At 39.2% G+C, this 16569-nt stretch overlaps 1 protein-coding gene across 5 annotated transcripts in view; it reads left to right on the top strand.

Moving 5' to 3' along the window:
• Positions 1–16569, top strand: part of ATF1 (activating transcription factor 1) — a gene marked incomplete at both ends in the record, with an annotated part of 53580 nt that overhangs the window by 22262 nt on the left and 14749 nt on the right. For 3 of the 5 annotated variants that reach the window (XM_079714817.1, XM_079714818.1, XM_079714819.1), the window contains one exon: positions 13413–13513. In XM_079714817.1, the coding sequence (XP_079570943.1) occupies positions 13413–13513 (101 nt within the window). Of the gene's footprint in view, positions 1–10990; positions 11117–13412; positions 13514–16569 lie in introns of all 5 variants that reach the window. The other 2 variants (XM_079714815.1, XM_079714816.1) reach the window with 2 other exon arrangements.

Below are 16569 nucleotides of genomic sequence, written 5' to 3' on the forward strand. Positions count from 1 at the left end.
GTTATTGAGCTGCATGAGCTGCTTATAAATTTTGGAGATTAATCCTTTGTCAGTTGCTTCATTTGCAAATATTTTCTCCCATTCTGAGGGTTGTCTTTTGGTCTTGTTTATGGTTTCCTTTGCTGTGCAAAAGCTTTTCAGTTTCATTAGGTCCCATGTGTTTATTTTTGTCTTTATTTCCATTTCTCTAGGAGGTGGGTCAAAAAGGATCTTGCTGTGATTTATGTCATAGAGTGTTCTGCCTATGTTGTCCTCTAAGAGTTTGATAGTGTCTGGCCTTACATTTAGGTCTTTAATCCATTTTGAGCTTATTTTTGTGTATGGTGTTAGGGAGTGATCGAATCTCATACTTTTACATGTCCCTGTCCAGTTTTCCCAACACCACTTATTGAAGAGACTGTCCTTTCTCCACTGTACATTCCTGCCTCCTTTATCAAAGATAAGGTGACCATATGTCCGTGGGTTTATCTCTGGGCTTTCTATCCTGTTCCATTGATCTATCTTTCTGTTTTTGTGCCAGTACCATACTGTCTTGATTACTGCAGCTTTGTAGTATAGTCTGAAGTCAGGGAGCCTGATTCCTCCAGCTCCATTTTTCGTTCTCAAGATTGCTTTGGCTATTCGGGGTCTTTTGTGTTTCCATACAAATTGTGAAATTTTTTGTTCTAGTTCTGTGAAAAATGCCAGTGGTATTTTGATAGGGATTGCATTGAATCTGTAGATTGCTTTGGGTAGTAGAGTCATTTTCACAATGTTGATTCTTCCAATCCAAGAACATGGTACATCTCTCCATCTATTTGTATCATCTTTAATTTCTTTCATCAGTGTCTTATAATTTTCTGCATACAGGTCTTTTGTCTCCTTAGGTAGGTTTATTCCTAGATATTTTATTCTTTTTGTTGCAATGGTAAATGGGAGTGTTTCCTTGATTTCACTTTCAGATTTTTCATCATTAGTATATAGGAATGCCAGAGATTTCTGTGCATTAATTTTGTATCCTGCAACTTTACCAAATTCATTGATTAGCTCTAGTAGTTTTCTGGTAGCATCTTTAGGATTCTCTATGTATAGTATCATGTCATCTGCAAACAGTGACAGCTTTACTTCTTCTTTTCCAATTTGGATTCCTTTTATTTCCTTTTCTTCTCTGATTGCTGTGGCTAAAACTTCCAAAACTATGTTGAATAAGAGTGGTGAGAGTGGGCAACCTTGTCTTGTTCCTGATCTTAGTGGAAATGGTTTCAGTTTTTCACCATTGAGGACGATGCTGGCTGTGGGTTTGTCATATATGGCCTTTATTATGTTGAGGAAAGTTCCCTCTATGCCTACTTTCTGCAGGGTTTTTATCATGAATGGGTGTTGAATTTTGTCGAAAGCTTTCTCTGCGTCTATTGAGATGATCATATGGTTTTTCTCCTTCAATTTGTTAATATGGTGTATCACGTTGATTGATTTGCATATCTTGAAGAATCCTTGCATTCCTGGGATAAACCCCACTTCATCATGGTGTATGATCCTTTTAATGTGCTGTTGGATTCTGTTTGCTAGTATTTTGTTGAGGATTTTTGCATCTATGTTCATCAGTGATATTGGCCTGTAGTTTTCTTTCTTTGTGACATCCTTGTCTGGTTTTGGTATCAAGGTGATGGTGGCCTTGTAGAATGAGTTTGGGAGTGTTCCTCCCTCTGCTATATTTTGGAAGAGTTTGAGAAGGATAGGTGTTGGCTCTTCTCTAAATGCTTGATAGAATTCGCCTGTGAAGCCATCTGGTCCTGGGCTTTTGTTTGTTGGAAGATTTTTTATCACAGTTTCAATTTCAGTGCTTGTGATTGGTCTGTTCATATTTTCTATTTCTTCCTGATTCAGTCTTGGCAGGTTGTGCATTTCTAAGAATTTGTCCATTTCTTCCAGGTTGTCCATTTTATTGGCATAGAGTTGCTTATAGTAATCTCTCATGATCTTTTGTATTTCTGCAGTGTCAGTTGTTACTTCTCCTTTTTCATTTCTAATTCTATTGATTTGCGTCTTCTCCCTTTTTTTCTTGATGAGTCTGGCTGATGGTTTATCAATTTTGTTTATCTTCTCAAAGAACCAGCTTTTAGTTGTATTGATCTTTGCTATCGTTTCCTTCATTTCTTTTTCATTTATTTCTGATCTGATTTTTATGATTTCTTTCCTTCTGCTAACTTTGGGATGTTTTTGTTCTTCTTTCTCTAATTGCTTTAGGTGCAAGGTTAGGTTGTTTATTCGAGATGTTTCCTGTTTCTTAAGGTAGGATTGTATTGCTATAAACTTCCCTCTTAGAACTGCTTTTGCTGCATCCCATAGGTTTTGGGTCGTCGTGTCTCCATTGTCATTTGTTTCTAGGTATTTTTTAATTTCCTTTTTGATTTCTTCAGTGATCACTTCGTTATTAAGTAGTGTATTGTTTAGCCTCCATGTGTTTGTATTTTTTACAGATCTTTTCCTGTAATTGATATCTAGTCTCATAGCATTGTGGTCAGAAAAGATACTTGATACAATTTCAGTTTTCTTAAGTTTACCAAGGCTTGATTTGTGACCCAAGATATGATCTATCCTGGAGGATGTTCCATGAGCACTTGAGAAAAATGTATATTCTGTTGTTTTTGGATGGAATGTCCTATAAATATCAATTAAGTCCATCTTGTTTAATGTATTATTTAAAGCTTGTGTTTCCTTATTTATTTTCATTTTGGATGATCTGTCCATTGGTGAAAGTGGGGTGTTAAAGTCCCCTACTATGATTGTGTTACTGTCGATTTCCCCTTTTATGGCTGTTAGTATTTGCCTTATGTATTGAGGTGCTCCTATGTTAGGTGCATAAATATTTACAATTGTTATATCTTCTTCTTGGATGGATCCCTTGATCATTATGTAGTGTCCTTCTTTGTCTCTTCTAATAGTCTTTATTTTAAAGTCTATTTTGTCTGATATGAGAATTGCTACTCCAGCTTTCTTTTGGTTTCCATTTGCATGGAATATCTTTTTCCATCCCCTTACTTTCAGTCTGTATGTGTCTCTAGGTCTGAAGTGGGTCTCTTGTAGACAGCATATATATGGGTCTTGTTTTTGTATCCATTCAGCCAATCTGTGTCTTTTGGTGGGAGCATTTAGTCCATTTACATTTAAGGTAATTATTGATATGTATGTTCCTATTCCCATTTCCTTAATTGCTTTGGGTTCGTTATTGTAGGTATATTCCTTCTGTTGTGTTTCTTGCCTAGAGAAGTTCCTTTAGCATTTGTTGTAAAGCTGGTTTGGTGGTGCTGAACTCTCTCAGCTTTTGCTTGCCTGTAAACGTTTTAATTTCTCCATCAAATCTGAATGAGATCCTTGCTGGGTAGAGTAATCTTGGTTGCAGGTTTCTCTCCTTCATCACTTTAATTATGTCCTGCCACTCCCTTCTGGCTTGTAGAGTCTCTGCTGAGAGATCAGCTGTTATCCTGATGGGAATTCCCTTGTGTGTTATTTGTTGTTTTTCCCTTGCTGCTTTTAATATGATTTCTTTGTGTTTAATTTTTGACAGTTTGATTAATATGTGTCTTGGCGTATTTCTCCTTGGATTTATTCTGTATGGGACTCTCTGTGCCTCCTGGACTTGATTAACTATTTCCTTTCCCATATTAGGGAAGTTTTCAACTATAATCTCTTCAAATATTTTCTCAGTCCCTTTCTTTTTCTCTTCTTCTTCTGGAACCCCTATAATTCAAATGTTGGTGCGTTTAATGTTGTCCCAGAGGTCTCTGAGACTGTCCTCTGTTCTTTTCATTCTTTTTTATTTTGCTCTGCATCAGTTATTTCCACTATTTTATCTTCCACCTCACTTATCCGTTCTTCTGCCTCAGTTATTCTGCTATTGATCCCATCTAGAGTATTTTTCATTTCATTTATTGTGTTTTTAATCAATGCTTGATTCATCTTTAGTTCTTCTAGGTCCTTGTTAACTGTTTCTTGCATTTTGTCTATTCTATTTCCAAGATTTTGGATCTTGGAAATAGAATCTTGGATCATCTTTACTATCATTATTCTGAATTCTTTTTCAGGTAGACTGCCTATTACCTCTTCATTTGTGAGGTCTGGTGGGTTTTTATCTTGCTCCTTCTCCTGCTGTGTGTTTTTCTGTCTTCTCATTTTGCTTATGTTACTGTGTTTGGGGTCTCCTTTTTGCAGGCTGCAGGTTCGTAGTTCCCGTTGTTTTTGGTGTCTGTCCCCAGTGGCTAAGGTTGGTTTAGTGGGTTGTGTAGGCTTCCTGGTGGAGGGGACTAGTGCCTGTGTTCTGGTGGATGAGGCTGGATCTTGTCTTTCTGGTGGGCAGGTCCACGTCTGGTGGTGTGTTTTGGGGTGTCTGCGGACTTTTTATGATTTTAGGCAGCCTCTCTGCTAATGGGTGGCGTTGTGTTCCTGTCTTGCTAGTTGTTTGGCATAGGGTGTCCAGCACTGTAGCTTGCTGGTCGTTGAGTGAAGCTGGGTGCTGGTGTTGAGATGGAGATCTCTGGAAGATTTTCGCCATTTGATATTATGTGGAGCTGGGAGGTCTCTTGTGGACCAGTGTCCTGAAGTTGGCTCTCCCACCTCAGAGGCACAGCACTGACTCCTGGCTCCTCAATTTGGGATGATTTGTTGTCTATTCATGTATTCCACAGATGCAGGGTACATCAAGTTGATTGTGGAGCTTTAATCCGCTGCTTCTGAGGCTGCTGGGAGAGATTTCCCTTTCTCTTCTTTGTTCCCACAGCTCCCGGGTCTCAGCTTTGGATTTGGCCCCGCCTCTGCGTGTAGGTCGCCGGAGGGCGTCTGTTCTTCGCTCAGACAGGACAGGGTTAAAGGAGCAGCCGCTTCGGGGACTCTGGCTCACTCAGGCCCGGGGGGAGGGAGGGGCACGGAGTGCGGGGCGAGCCTGCAGCGGCAGAGGCCGGCGTGACGTTGCACCAGCCCGAGGGGCGCCGTGCGTTCTCCCAGGGAAGCTGTCCCTGGATCCCGGAACCCCGGCAGTGACGGGCTGCACAGGCTCCCGGAAGGGTGGCGTGGACAGTGACCTGCGCTCGCACACAGGCCTCTTGGCGGCGGCAGCAGCAGCCCCAGCGTCCCACGCCCGTCACTGGGCTCCGCGCTTTCAGTCGTGACTCGCGCCCGTCTGTGGAGCCCCTCCAAGCAGCGCTCTTAATCCCCTCTCCTCGCGCACCATGAAACCAAGAGGGAAGAAATAGTCTCTTGCCTCTTCGGCAGCTCCAGAGTTTTCCCGGACTCCCTCCCGGCTAGCTGTGCCGCATTAGCCCCCTTTAGGCTGAGTTCTCGCCGCCAGCCCCAGTCCTCTCCCTGCGCTCTGACCGAAGCCCGAGCCTCAGCTTCCAGCGCCGCCCGCCCCGGCGGGCGAGCAGACAAGCCTCTCGGGCTGGTGAGTGCTGGTCGGCACCGATCCTCTGTGCGGGAATCTCTCCTATTTGCCCTACCCAGGTATGTGGGGAGTTTCTTGCCTTTTGGGAGGTCTGAGGTCTTCTGCCAGTGTTCAGTAGGTGTTCTGTAGGAGTTGTTTCACGTGTAGCTATATTTCTGGTGTATCTGTGGGGAGGAAGGTGATCTCCGCGTCTTACTCTTCCGCAATCTTCCCCGGAAGTGTCTAAATTTTCTAAATTGTTATTTATTGTGGGTGTGTACACAATTTTTTTAACACCCCTTTTGTTTTTAACTTATTATTTAATCTTCGCTGTAACTCTGAAAAAGATATTATTAGTTCTATTTACAAAGGAGGAAACTGAGGTCCTGGGAAGTTAAGTAATTTGTTTAGCGTCACAGAGCAACAAATGATTGCCTTAAGCTAAAAATCAGCCCAAGCCTGTCTGACTCCAAAATCTGTATGCCTTTATGGAGTTAGAAGACTTTGGATTCAAACTCTGTTAAATAGAGTTTAACAGTTTAACATGCCACTCTACTAACTCCCCACCCTCCCTCACCCAAGTGTTTATGGTCCAGGGATCCCCTAATTAGGGAGCTAAGGAGAATGATAATTTTTGCCCAGTCACTTGAATAAGAGTGAGCTCAGCTACCCTGTGGAGTGAGAGGCAATCAGGGGGCCTTAGTCCTACAGCTCCCAATTTAATCAGAGCAGCTCCAAAAAAAATCCTTTTCTACTTCTTCTAACATCTCCTAAGAGGGGTTCTGAGGTTGGTGCCATAGTGTACTAGCATGTTCTATAGCTCTAAGATCTCGAACTGCACTGTTCAGTATGGCAGCCACAAGTGGATATTTCAATTTTAATTTGAATTAAACAAAATTAAAAATCAGTCTTTCAGTCACACTAGCCACATTTCAAATGCTTGATACTGACTACTATATTGGATAGTGCATATTTAGAACATTTCTATCATTGCAGAAGGCTCAGACAGCACTGAAAAGTAACAGGTGGAGGCAATCATCTGTGTTTCAACTACAGATTAAAATTGGGGGGTGGGGAACAGCAGGTCCCTCTTTTCCTTCTTTGAGAAAGATCTCAGGATTTAGATGATCACATTTGAGAGTGGCAGTGGGAAGACACCAGGCTTTGGGACCCTGAGTGATGAGCATTTTGTGAGGTTAGAACAGTGATAATAAGGGGAAGTGATGACTACTAGCTAAAACAAAATCTGGTGCTGTTTTTCCTTTTCTGCCTGCCAGATCCTCAGTCTGCACAAAATCACAAGGATTGCCAGAAACTCTGGAGGAATGATTGCTTTTATCCTTTTAGAAATGTAAATTAACCGCCTCACAAGTTCTCCTCATTATTTGAATGACTGGCTTTAGTTAGGGTCTGAAAAGTAAGGGGACCTCTGAGTGTAATGATGACTCTAGAGCTGGACTCTTAAGATTCATGAATTCTGTTTATTTTTACTCATTAATTTCTGTATCCCCATATTGGGAGACTGTCAGTGAGGAACAGAGCCAGACACCTGTTAAAGGCAGCAAGATAGATTTCATTCAGACTAGTGCAGTAGGGAAGAGAGACTCCAGCATAAATTGAGCTCAACTCTGCTGAAACAAAAGGTGGGTCCCTTTTAAAATGCTGGAGTGTGCTAAAGGAAAAGTACTGAAGATGTTAGGTGGAGAGGTTGGTCACTGTGATTCAGCCATTTGTGTCCACTTGCTAATTGGTGCTTATCAAATTTAGGCTCGCATTCTCCAACAGAGACTGGTAGACAAAGGCCCTATCCTTCTTGATGATTATATTGCAAAGGGATGACTCCCAGGTCCTTGAGAAAGACATTTCTGGGTTGTACAAGATTTGTTTATCTCAAGGGTCAGAGATTGACAACTGCAAGTTTTCTAAAGTAAGTGCTCTAAGAAAAGTGAGGTCAAAGGCCTATAGTCAGGTTTTGGCTAGAACAGTTAATTATTTTGGCAGCATTGAGCTTTCTCTAGGAGGCATTTTAAGGAGGCTGGGTCATCCTAGGGACTCAGCCTTGAACTGATAGAAGCTGTGGTAGAGTTTGGTCATGTCTCTTAGTGTGTGTGAGGGAGGTTGAATGGAGTTGTTTGTGCTGAAAGTCTGCAGTTTTCAGTACCTGGATAAAGGTCGGTTTGTTATTTGTTTTGTTTTGTTTTTTTAAATTGAAGTATAGTTGATTTACAGTGTTGTGTTAATTACTGCTGTACAGCCAAGTGATTCAGTTATACATATATATACATTCTTTTTTTTATATATTCTTTTCCATTATGGTTTGGCATAGGATATTGAATATAGCTCTCTGTGCTGTACTGTATACCTTGTTGTTTATCCATTCTATATAGAAAAGCTTATATCTGCTAACCACAACCTCCCATTCCATCCCTCCCCCAATCCCTCCCCTTGGCAGCCACCAGTCTGTTCTCTCTGTTTGCGATTCTGTTTCTGTTTCATAGATTCATTTGTGTCATATTTCCACATACAAGTGACATCATATGGTATTTGTCTTTCTCTTTCTGATTTACTTCACTTAGTATGATAATCCATTTGCATCCATATTGCTGCAAATGGCATTATTTTGTTCTTTTTTATGGCTGAGTAGTATTCCATTGTCTATATGTACCACATCTCTTTACCCATTCATCTGTCAATGGACATTTAGGTTCTTTCCATGTCTTGGCTATTGTGAATAGTGCTGCTATGAACATAGGGGTGCATGTATCTTCTTAAATTAAAGTTTTGTCTGGATATATGCCCAGGAGTGGGATTGCAGAACCATATGCTAATTCTATTTTTTAGTTTTGAGAAACCTCCATATTTTCCACAGTGGCTGCACCAACTTACATTCCCATCAACAGTATAGGAGGGTTCCCTTTTCTTCACACCCTCTCCAGCATTTGTTATTTGTAGACTTTTAAATGATGGCCATTCTGACTGGTGTAAGCTGCTACCTCATTGTAGGTTTTTTTTGGCCTCACCATGTGGCATGTGGGATCTTAGTTCCCCAACCAGGGATCAAACCCATGTCCCCTGCAGTGGAAGCAAAGAGTCCTAACCACTGGGCAGCCAGGGAATTCCCCTTCATTGTAATTTTGATTTGCATGTCTCTAATACTTACTGATGTTGAGCATCTTTTCATGTGCCTATTGGCCATCTGTGTTTCTTCTTTGGAGAAATGTGTATTTAGGTCTTCTGCCCATTTTCGATTAGGTTGTTTTTTTGTTGTTCAGTTGTATGAGCTGTTTGTATATTTTGGAAAGTAAACCTTTGTCAGTCACATCATTTGCAAATATTTTCTCCCATTCCATAGGTTGTCTTTTCGTTTTGTTTATGGTTTCCTTTGTTGTGCAAAAGCTTGTAAGTTTGATTAGGTTCCATTTGTTTATTTTTGTTTTTATTTTTATTGCCTTGGGAGACTGACCTAAGAAAACATTGGTACAGTTTATATCAGAGAATGTTTTGCCTATGTTCTCATGGAGTTTTACCATGTGTTATGTTTAAATCTTTAAGCCATTTTGAGTTTATTTTTGTGTGTGGTGAGAGGGTGTGTTCTAACTTCATTGATTTATATGTGGCTGTCCAGCCTTCCTAGCACTACTTGCTGAAGAGACTGTCTTTCCCATTGTATATTCTTGCCTCCTTTGTCAAAGAGTTTTCTTTTTAATACTTATTTATTTGGCTGTGCCAGGTCTTTTTTTTTTAATTTATTTATTTATTTATTTATGGCTGCGTTGGGTCTTCGTTGCTGTGTGCAGGCTTCCTCTAGTTGCAGCGAGCGGGGGCTACTCTTCATTGAGGTGCATGGGCTTCTCATTGTGGTGGCTTCTCTTGTTGCAGAGCACAGGCTGTAGGCGCATGGGCTTCAGTAGTTGTGGCACATGGGCTTAGTTGCTCCACGGCATGTGGGATCTTCCCAGACCAGGGCTCAAACCCATGTCCCCTGCATTGGCAGAACGATTCTTAACCACTGCACCACCGGGAAGTCCTGCACCAGGTCTTAGTTGCAGGGGATCTTTGTTGCCACATGCAGGATCTTTACTTGCCATATGTGGTATCTAGTTCCCTGACCAGGGATCGAACCCGGGCCTCCTGCATTGGGAGCCTGGAGTCTTAACCACTGGACCACCAGGGAAGTCCCTTTTGTCAAAGATTAATTGACCATAGGGTGTGTGGGTTTATTTCCGGGCTCTCTATTCTGTTCCATTGATCCATATGGCTGACTTTGTGCCAATACCACACTCCTGATTACTGTAGCTTTGTAGTATTGTCTGAAGCCTGGGAGGGTTATGCCTCCTTCTTTGTTCTTTTTCTTCAGGATTGCTTTGGCAATTCTGGGTCTTTTATGGTTCCATATGAATTTAGGATTATTTGTTCTAGTTCTGTGAAAAATGTCATGGGTAATTTGATAGGGGTCGCATTAAATTAGATTGCTTTCGGTCGTATGGCCATTTTAACAAATTAATTCTTCCAATCCAAGAGCATGGGATATCTTTCCATTTCTTTGAATCATCTTCAGTTTCCTTTATTAATGTTTTATAGTTCTCAGAGTATAAGTCTTTCACCTCCTTGGTCAGGTTTATTCCTAAGTATTTTATTTTGGGGAGGTGTGATTTTAAAAGGTACTGGTTTTTACATTTCCTTTCTGATATTTGGATAAAGTTTTATATACATATTTCCTGATCTGGGCATTTGGGAGATAATGAGACTGGAATTTAATCCAGTCTTGGGAAAGGGTAAAGAATCTTCAATGAAACGGAATAAGGCATTGTTTTGGGGGCCTGATGCAAACACAGAAGAGTCAAAAAGGTGATTTTCAGGACTTGAGAAGCAGCCTTGGATTTTATTTTGTGATTTAAGCCCAAGATGGATGATATCAACCAGGATAGTCTAGAGGAAGGTGAGAGATCTGAAAATATCTGGGAAAGCTTCTTGGAATAGGTAGAACCTGAGCTGAGTCTTGAAGGATGACAGGTGGGCTTTTCTTGGTTTAGCATTTTATTGTGGTATTTCTTCCATGAAACCCCATCTACTTTCACAGAAACAAAATATTTCAAGTAAATAATTGAATCATGAAATTATAATTTATTTTTCTTTGAAGATACTGCCCAAAGTTGGTATTTATCTCACTTTTTGATTCTTGATTTCTTAATTGGTTTTTAACCAAATATCTTCAGAATGACATGTTCTGAAGAGCCACCATGTTTTTACACAATCAGTTCCTCTGCCCCAAATACCTTCCAACCCTATCCCCCAAGCACACCTTCAGGGAATGGTATATCTTTCAAGACCTAGCTGAAGTAGCACCCTTTCTTTACTCCCACAGTACAGTGCTGTCTACTTTTCTGCTTATATTATAGCTCTTACTGTTTGTTTAGTTTGTACTCTCAACCCCCTAATGCAGTCTCCTGCCCACAGGAGATACCTAATATGTGATTAATAGATGTGGTTAAATATAATAAGCTCTGAAATGTATTTTCCAGTATTAAGAACTCAGCTTTCTTACGTGCACAGGTATAATTATATTATGTTAATTGAATTTTTATTTGTTCTTAGATGTCATTAAGAGGATCTGCGCCAGTGACAATTGTACCTCTTCCTGGAGAGCAAGTACAGGTTCAGGGGGTCATCCAGACAGCTCAGTCTTCTGTAATTCACCCACCACACGTGCAAACGGTACAGAAATTCAAAGACTTAGTGGTTGAGAGAGGGGACTTTTGAACCCTGAGTCTCTGGACACACTGAAGTTGCTATAGTTATAATATTGTAAAACAAGATAATAAAGTTGTCTTAGAAATTAGATTTTAGAACAAACGAGGCAAATAGAAAAGTTTTAGAACTTCTAGTTTCATGTATATACTACCCGGTGAAAATGTAAGGCAATTTTGGGAAGAAGTTATTGCTTAGAATTTAAGGAAATGAAAGATTTTTCTGAAGGGAAAGCACCTTTTTATCCTAGTGGTGTCCTTCATGAAAAAGAGAATTCTGAAGAAAGAGTGATGATGTGAGCGTTTTAGCAAACTAAGAAAGTACCTACCTTATGCTTTATGGTCATCAAATAAAAGAAGTTCTCTCATAGTAAAGTTCTTATTTATATCTATCTACCTTCATATTTACACCTGCCAACAGTAGGAAGGAAAAGGCCATCTTGGGTTCCTTTTCTTTTTACTCTTTCTCCCCATTTTATCTTCTGGCTCCTGTGAGTCTCAGAATGCCTTTGGTCATCTCTCATTTTTAGAAGCAGCTATTCTGGAAGAAAAGCTGTATAACTCATTTTTTCTTCTTGAACGTATACAGTGTCTGGCAGTGTTGTCAGCTCTAGAGCTGCATCTTTATGTGTTTTTTGTTTTTGTCTTTGTTTTTGGTTTTTTTTCCTATATGAAAGGTGACTGCTACATGGATTTTTGAGTTTTTATATGAAGATTTTACTCTTAATAGTGCTGTCATTAAAGAGAAATACTTGATCTTAGTTATAAGGAATCTCTTAGTTTTAGAAATTATTTTCTTACTTGAGTTCAGTGGGAGGCTTTGGAGTAAATTTAGGGACAGACAGGGAAAACAGCTAATATTTAGATTAGAAATGGCATATCTGTGGTGCATGAGGAAATACAGAAGTGACAGATCTTCCTTAATTATTACTTTATTATTTGTTACTGTGATTATTTCTTAATTATTACAGATTGTGATCCGTTCTTTCTTTGCTATCTAAAGACAAAGATTTAAGATACAAAAAAGTAGAAGTACACTAGAACTTGTTTTTGAAGGAGACTACAGAATGTAAAACAAGCTTCTCTGGAAATTTAAGATCTAAGTCTAAATAGTTTAGGGGAAGGCCTTCTGTAGAGAGTAAGTAATGTAGAGAATTTATGTCCGTTCTAGAAGCCGGTTTTGTTTATTTTTTTTAATGAAGATGAAGTCAGGTGTCACAATGCAACTTCAGAAAAATGCTGAGAAATTTAATACATTTTAAAAATTGAGAATAACTTGTTTCCTCAATTGTAAGATATTATAACTTAAAACTTGCGTATGGTTATTGTATTAACTAGTTTTAATAGGTTTATTATTAATAAGAGTTAACATTTACTGTGTGCTTGCGCTGTGCCGTGCACTAAGTGCTTTACATGTATTAACTCATTCAACTGTGAAGTGAGATACAGCTAATTATTACAGATATTTAAGTTGCATGTGTTTGTACCTGCCCTTGCCAGTGACCTCCACTTTGCCAAATTTAATTCTTGTTCTCAGTCCTTGTTTTACTTCACCTGCTAGCAGAATTTGACATGGTTGATTATTCTTTTCTCCTCAATACGCTGTCTTCGCTAGTTTTCCAAGGACACCTTGCTCATTTAGTTATTCCTCATGGTGGCTTGTTCTTGGTCTCATTTGCTGGTTCCTCCCGTTCTTTCCAACCTCTTACTGCTAGAGTGTCCCTGGGTTTTGTCCTATATTTATCCCCTTATTGAGCTCACTGAGTCTTGTGGCTTTAAGGACTATCTAAAGAGCTGTGACTTCCAATATATGTCTCGCCCAGACCCCCTTCCCTGGCTCACAGGCTATTCAGCAGTCTCCTCAATTTCATTATCTAATAATTAGATATTGGTTGGATATCTGATAACATTTCAAAGTTAGCATGTCCGAAATCCAAATCAGATAGCATTAATTATAAAAAAAAAAAACTCTGAATAATGTGCATCAGTATAGAGACTGATCTTTACAACTCTAGTGAAGTAGTATTGCTTTATTTGGGGGATAGATTTTCTTCTTAGTTCTGAGCCTGCTGTGTTGTATGTTCCTTTAGTTTGGGCTCCTGAAATAAACTTTCTCTTTTCCTTTTATTTCTTTCTTTTAGACCTTAGATTTAATGACAAAGGAATTTGGGTGGCAGAAGACAGATCATTTTTTTCTGAAAGTAAAAATTAAATTTAATTCTTTTTCTACCTGCTTTGTTCATCATAGTAAAACCAGTTCTGTTTTTCAGGTATCATCTTTATCAGAAAGTGAAGAGTCTCAGGACTCATCTGACAGCATAGGCTCCTCACAGAAAACCCACGGGATCCTAGCACGGCGCCCATCTTACAGGTGAGTACTCGTGTCAAACCCTGCATGTGTTATATTACCATATGAGTTGGAATGGTGCTGGCAAAGCAAATTATATCAAGAAGGAGCATGTGTTTGTATAGGAAGGGAAGTGTTAAGAGAGACAGGGCAAGATTTTGAAGGGCCCAAGTTGCTGTGCTGAAGAGGAATTTAGACTCATATTCTGGCAAAGTATTAGATATCCATATCTGTCTAACTATCCATATCTAACTTTAATAGTAATATGAAGGACTGTAGATTTTAAGAATTAAACTACTTTGTGTTTCCTTTCTTGGCTTCCTAGCTCTGAGCCTTTGTCTTTCCCTTGTGTGTGTGTCCCTTTGCTGAAACACATTCTTCTACATTCTGCACATATTTTAGGCCTCATTTCCTCCTGGAAACCTTCTCTGTTTACTTTTTCTTCAGCCTCCCAAGACCAGGTTAGGTCTTTATTCTGTGGCATCCTTTTACTAACCCCTATTATAGTACTTATCTCATGCTACTGGAATTCCAGTTTATTTACGGGCATGGCCAGTGCATTATTATTTTTTGTCATCTCAGGGCCTAGCAGAATGACCAGATGAGAGTAGATGCTTAATAATTACTTGTTGAATGAACAGAAAGCTGAAGTAGTACAACTAACTGACAGAAAGCTTTTGAAATAATCTGGGTGATTTCATATAGGTAGTGTGGTATCTTTGGCATGGCTGGATCTGAGACACTTCTGTGGTAGAACTGACCAAACCTGATGACTAGATGGTAGGAGGAAAGGGAGACAGAAAAGGATGAAATGCTCTTTTGAAACACATAGACAAATGCAGTTAAGGTTTTCGATGTTATGAGAGAACTTTTTATAGGGTGTATTCATTCCTGCCTGACGGAAGAAGTAAGAAAGACTTCATAAAAGATGAAATTTAGTTCATCATCAACCTGATAAATTCTGAGACCTAGGAGCAGGGAGGGGTTTTGTAAGGCAGGAAGAGAGCTTCTTAGGCTGAGGGAACAGTGTAATGAAAGGTAGATTGTATGATATGAAAGAGGTTGGCCTGTTCTGGGTATTGGCACTTTTAAGGTACAAGGAAGAAGGGGTGGTTTAGCAAGGAAAGGTAAACAGGAGCCACATTACTTAGAACCTCGTTACCATGTTAAGGAATTGGGACTCTACTGAATGAACAGTTAATGAACACAAAAAATTTTGTCTGTGAATTTTTGGGGGGTGAAAAATAAGCCTACTAAAATGAGTTCAATTTGAAACTATAAAAAAATAATCCAGGGACTTACCTGGCTGTCCAGTGGTTAAAACTCTGTGCTTCCACTGCAGGGAGCGTGGGTTCCATCCCTGGTCAGGGAACTAAGATCCCACATACCACGTGGTGTGGCCAAAAAAAAAGTAACCCATTATGAAAGGAATTTCTCAGCCTTAGAAAGCAAGGTTCCAACCACGTAAGTTAATTTAAACCTACATCTAGATATATCTTATGAAGCAAAATTGGAGGACACCAAAGATAAAAATAAGATCTTAAAAGCTTCCACAGAGAAAAGACAAATTACCTACAAAGGAGTGACCATTAGGCTGACAACAGATTTTTGAATGGTAATATTAGAAGACAATGGACTAAAATCTTTAAACGCCAAGAGAAAGTAACAGTTGTCCTGGAATTATATACCCACCTGAACGATCACTCGTAAATAATGGTGAAGTTAAAATCATTTCAAACTGATTTAAGAAATTACTAAAGGGTACACGTCAGGAAGAAGAAAATGAAACCAAACAAAAGGAACGTGATATAAGAAAGAATGGTGAACCAAGACATTCATTTAAGTTACCATTGACTTTTTAGAATAATACTAATAATGATTAATTTGGGTAGTTTAAAAACAAATGGAAAGAAATATATCAGGCAGAAATATATAAGACAGGAATGGTCTACTGGAGTCTTACATCGATTACCTTTAGACTTACCTTAGACTGTTAGAGGTAACTGGCAAAAGAATACAGATAAGTTTAATTTCCAAATAGTGGGGCTCTTTCGGCACAAAACAGTTATTTAGCTCCTAGATAAAATACTTGTTAATGAATTGTGCATTTATAGGAAATAACAGAAATGTCTTATCAGCCTACCCTAATAAACATAAAACCGTATACATACAAACACATGAGCTGACACTAGAATGGGAAGCAGAAGCAAGCATGAAGACCAAGGTACACCCATTACTTTAGGTCTACTGCAGGAAGGGACTATGAACCTGAGATTTTTGTATTAAGCTGAGATCCCTACAGCAGGCTAGAGCACCTGAAACAAAGTTTCCCCAAGTTAAGCTTTCCAAATTACCAAAGATAAGATCAACCAAATATGAATTTACAGTCAGAAATCATCAAACATACAAAGAAATAAACCATTATAAGTGAGAATCAGCAGAAACAATATATAATGAACTCAATAAATGCAGAAAAAGTATTTGATAAAATTCAGCACCCACTCAAATTTTTAGCAAATAAGGAATAAAAATGGACTTTCCTAGCATATACAGACTTTGAGAACTGAACTATACATAGGACAGATCATAGCTCAAGTTCCAAACATGGTACACACATGGACCAAATCTGAATAGCACTGCATAGTCTTTGAAAACTAAACTGATGTTGGAACCACGACCCACAGAAGGCTGGTCAGAACTTGCAGCTTGGACACAACCAGGGTGATAGCTTGCGAAAACAAGAATATCAAGAATCCTCCATAGGATTTAAACAGGAGTCTAACTAATATAATATTGAAAATATCCAACATTACATGGCATACAAAGAACCTGGAAGAATCTTAACTTGTAAGGGAAAAGACTATAAGCAAATGCCATCCCCTTGATGACCCAGATGTTGGAATTATATGACAAAAACTTTAAAGGAGCTATTACTGAAATGTTCTAACTAACAAGTAAGGGTGAATTCTTTTGAAATGAATGTAAAGATAGGAACTCTTAGCAAAATACAGAAGATATAAAGAGAACAAAATAGAAATTTAAGAGCTGAATACACTAACAGAAATAAAACCTCACTGGAC

The sequence above is a fragment of the Hyperoodon ampullatus genome (genome assembly GCF_949752795.1).
Source record: "Hyperoodon ampullatus genome assembly, chromosome: 11".
Lineage (NCBI taxonomy): Eukaryota > Metazoa > Chordata > Mammalia > Artiodactyla > Ziphiidae > Hyperoodon > Hyperoodon ampullatus.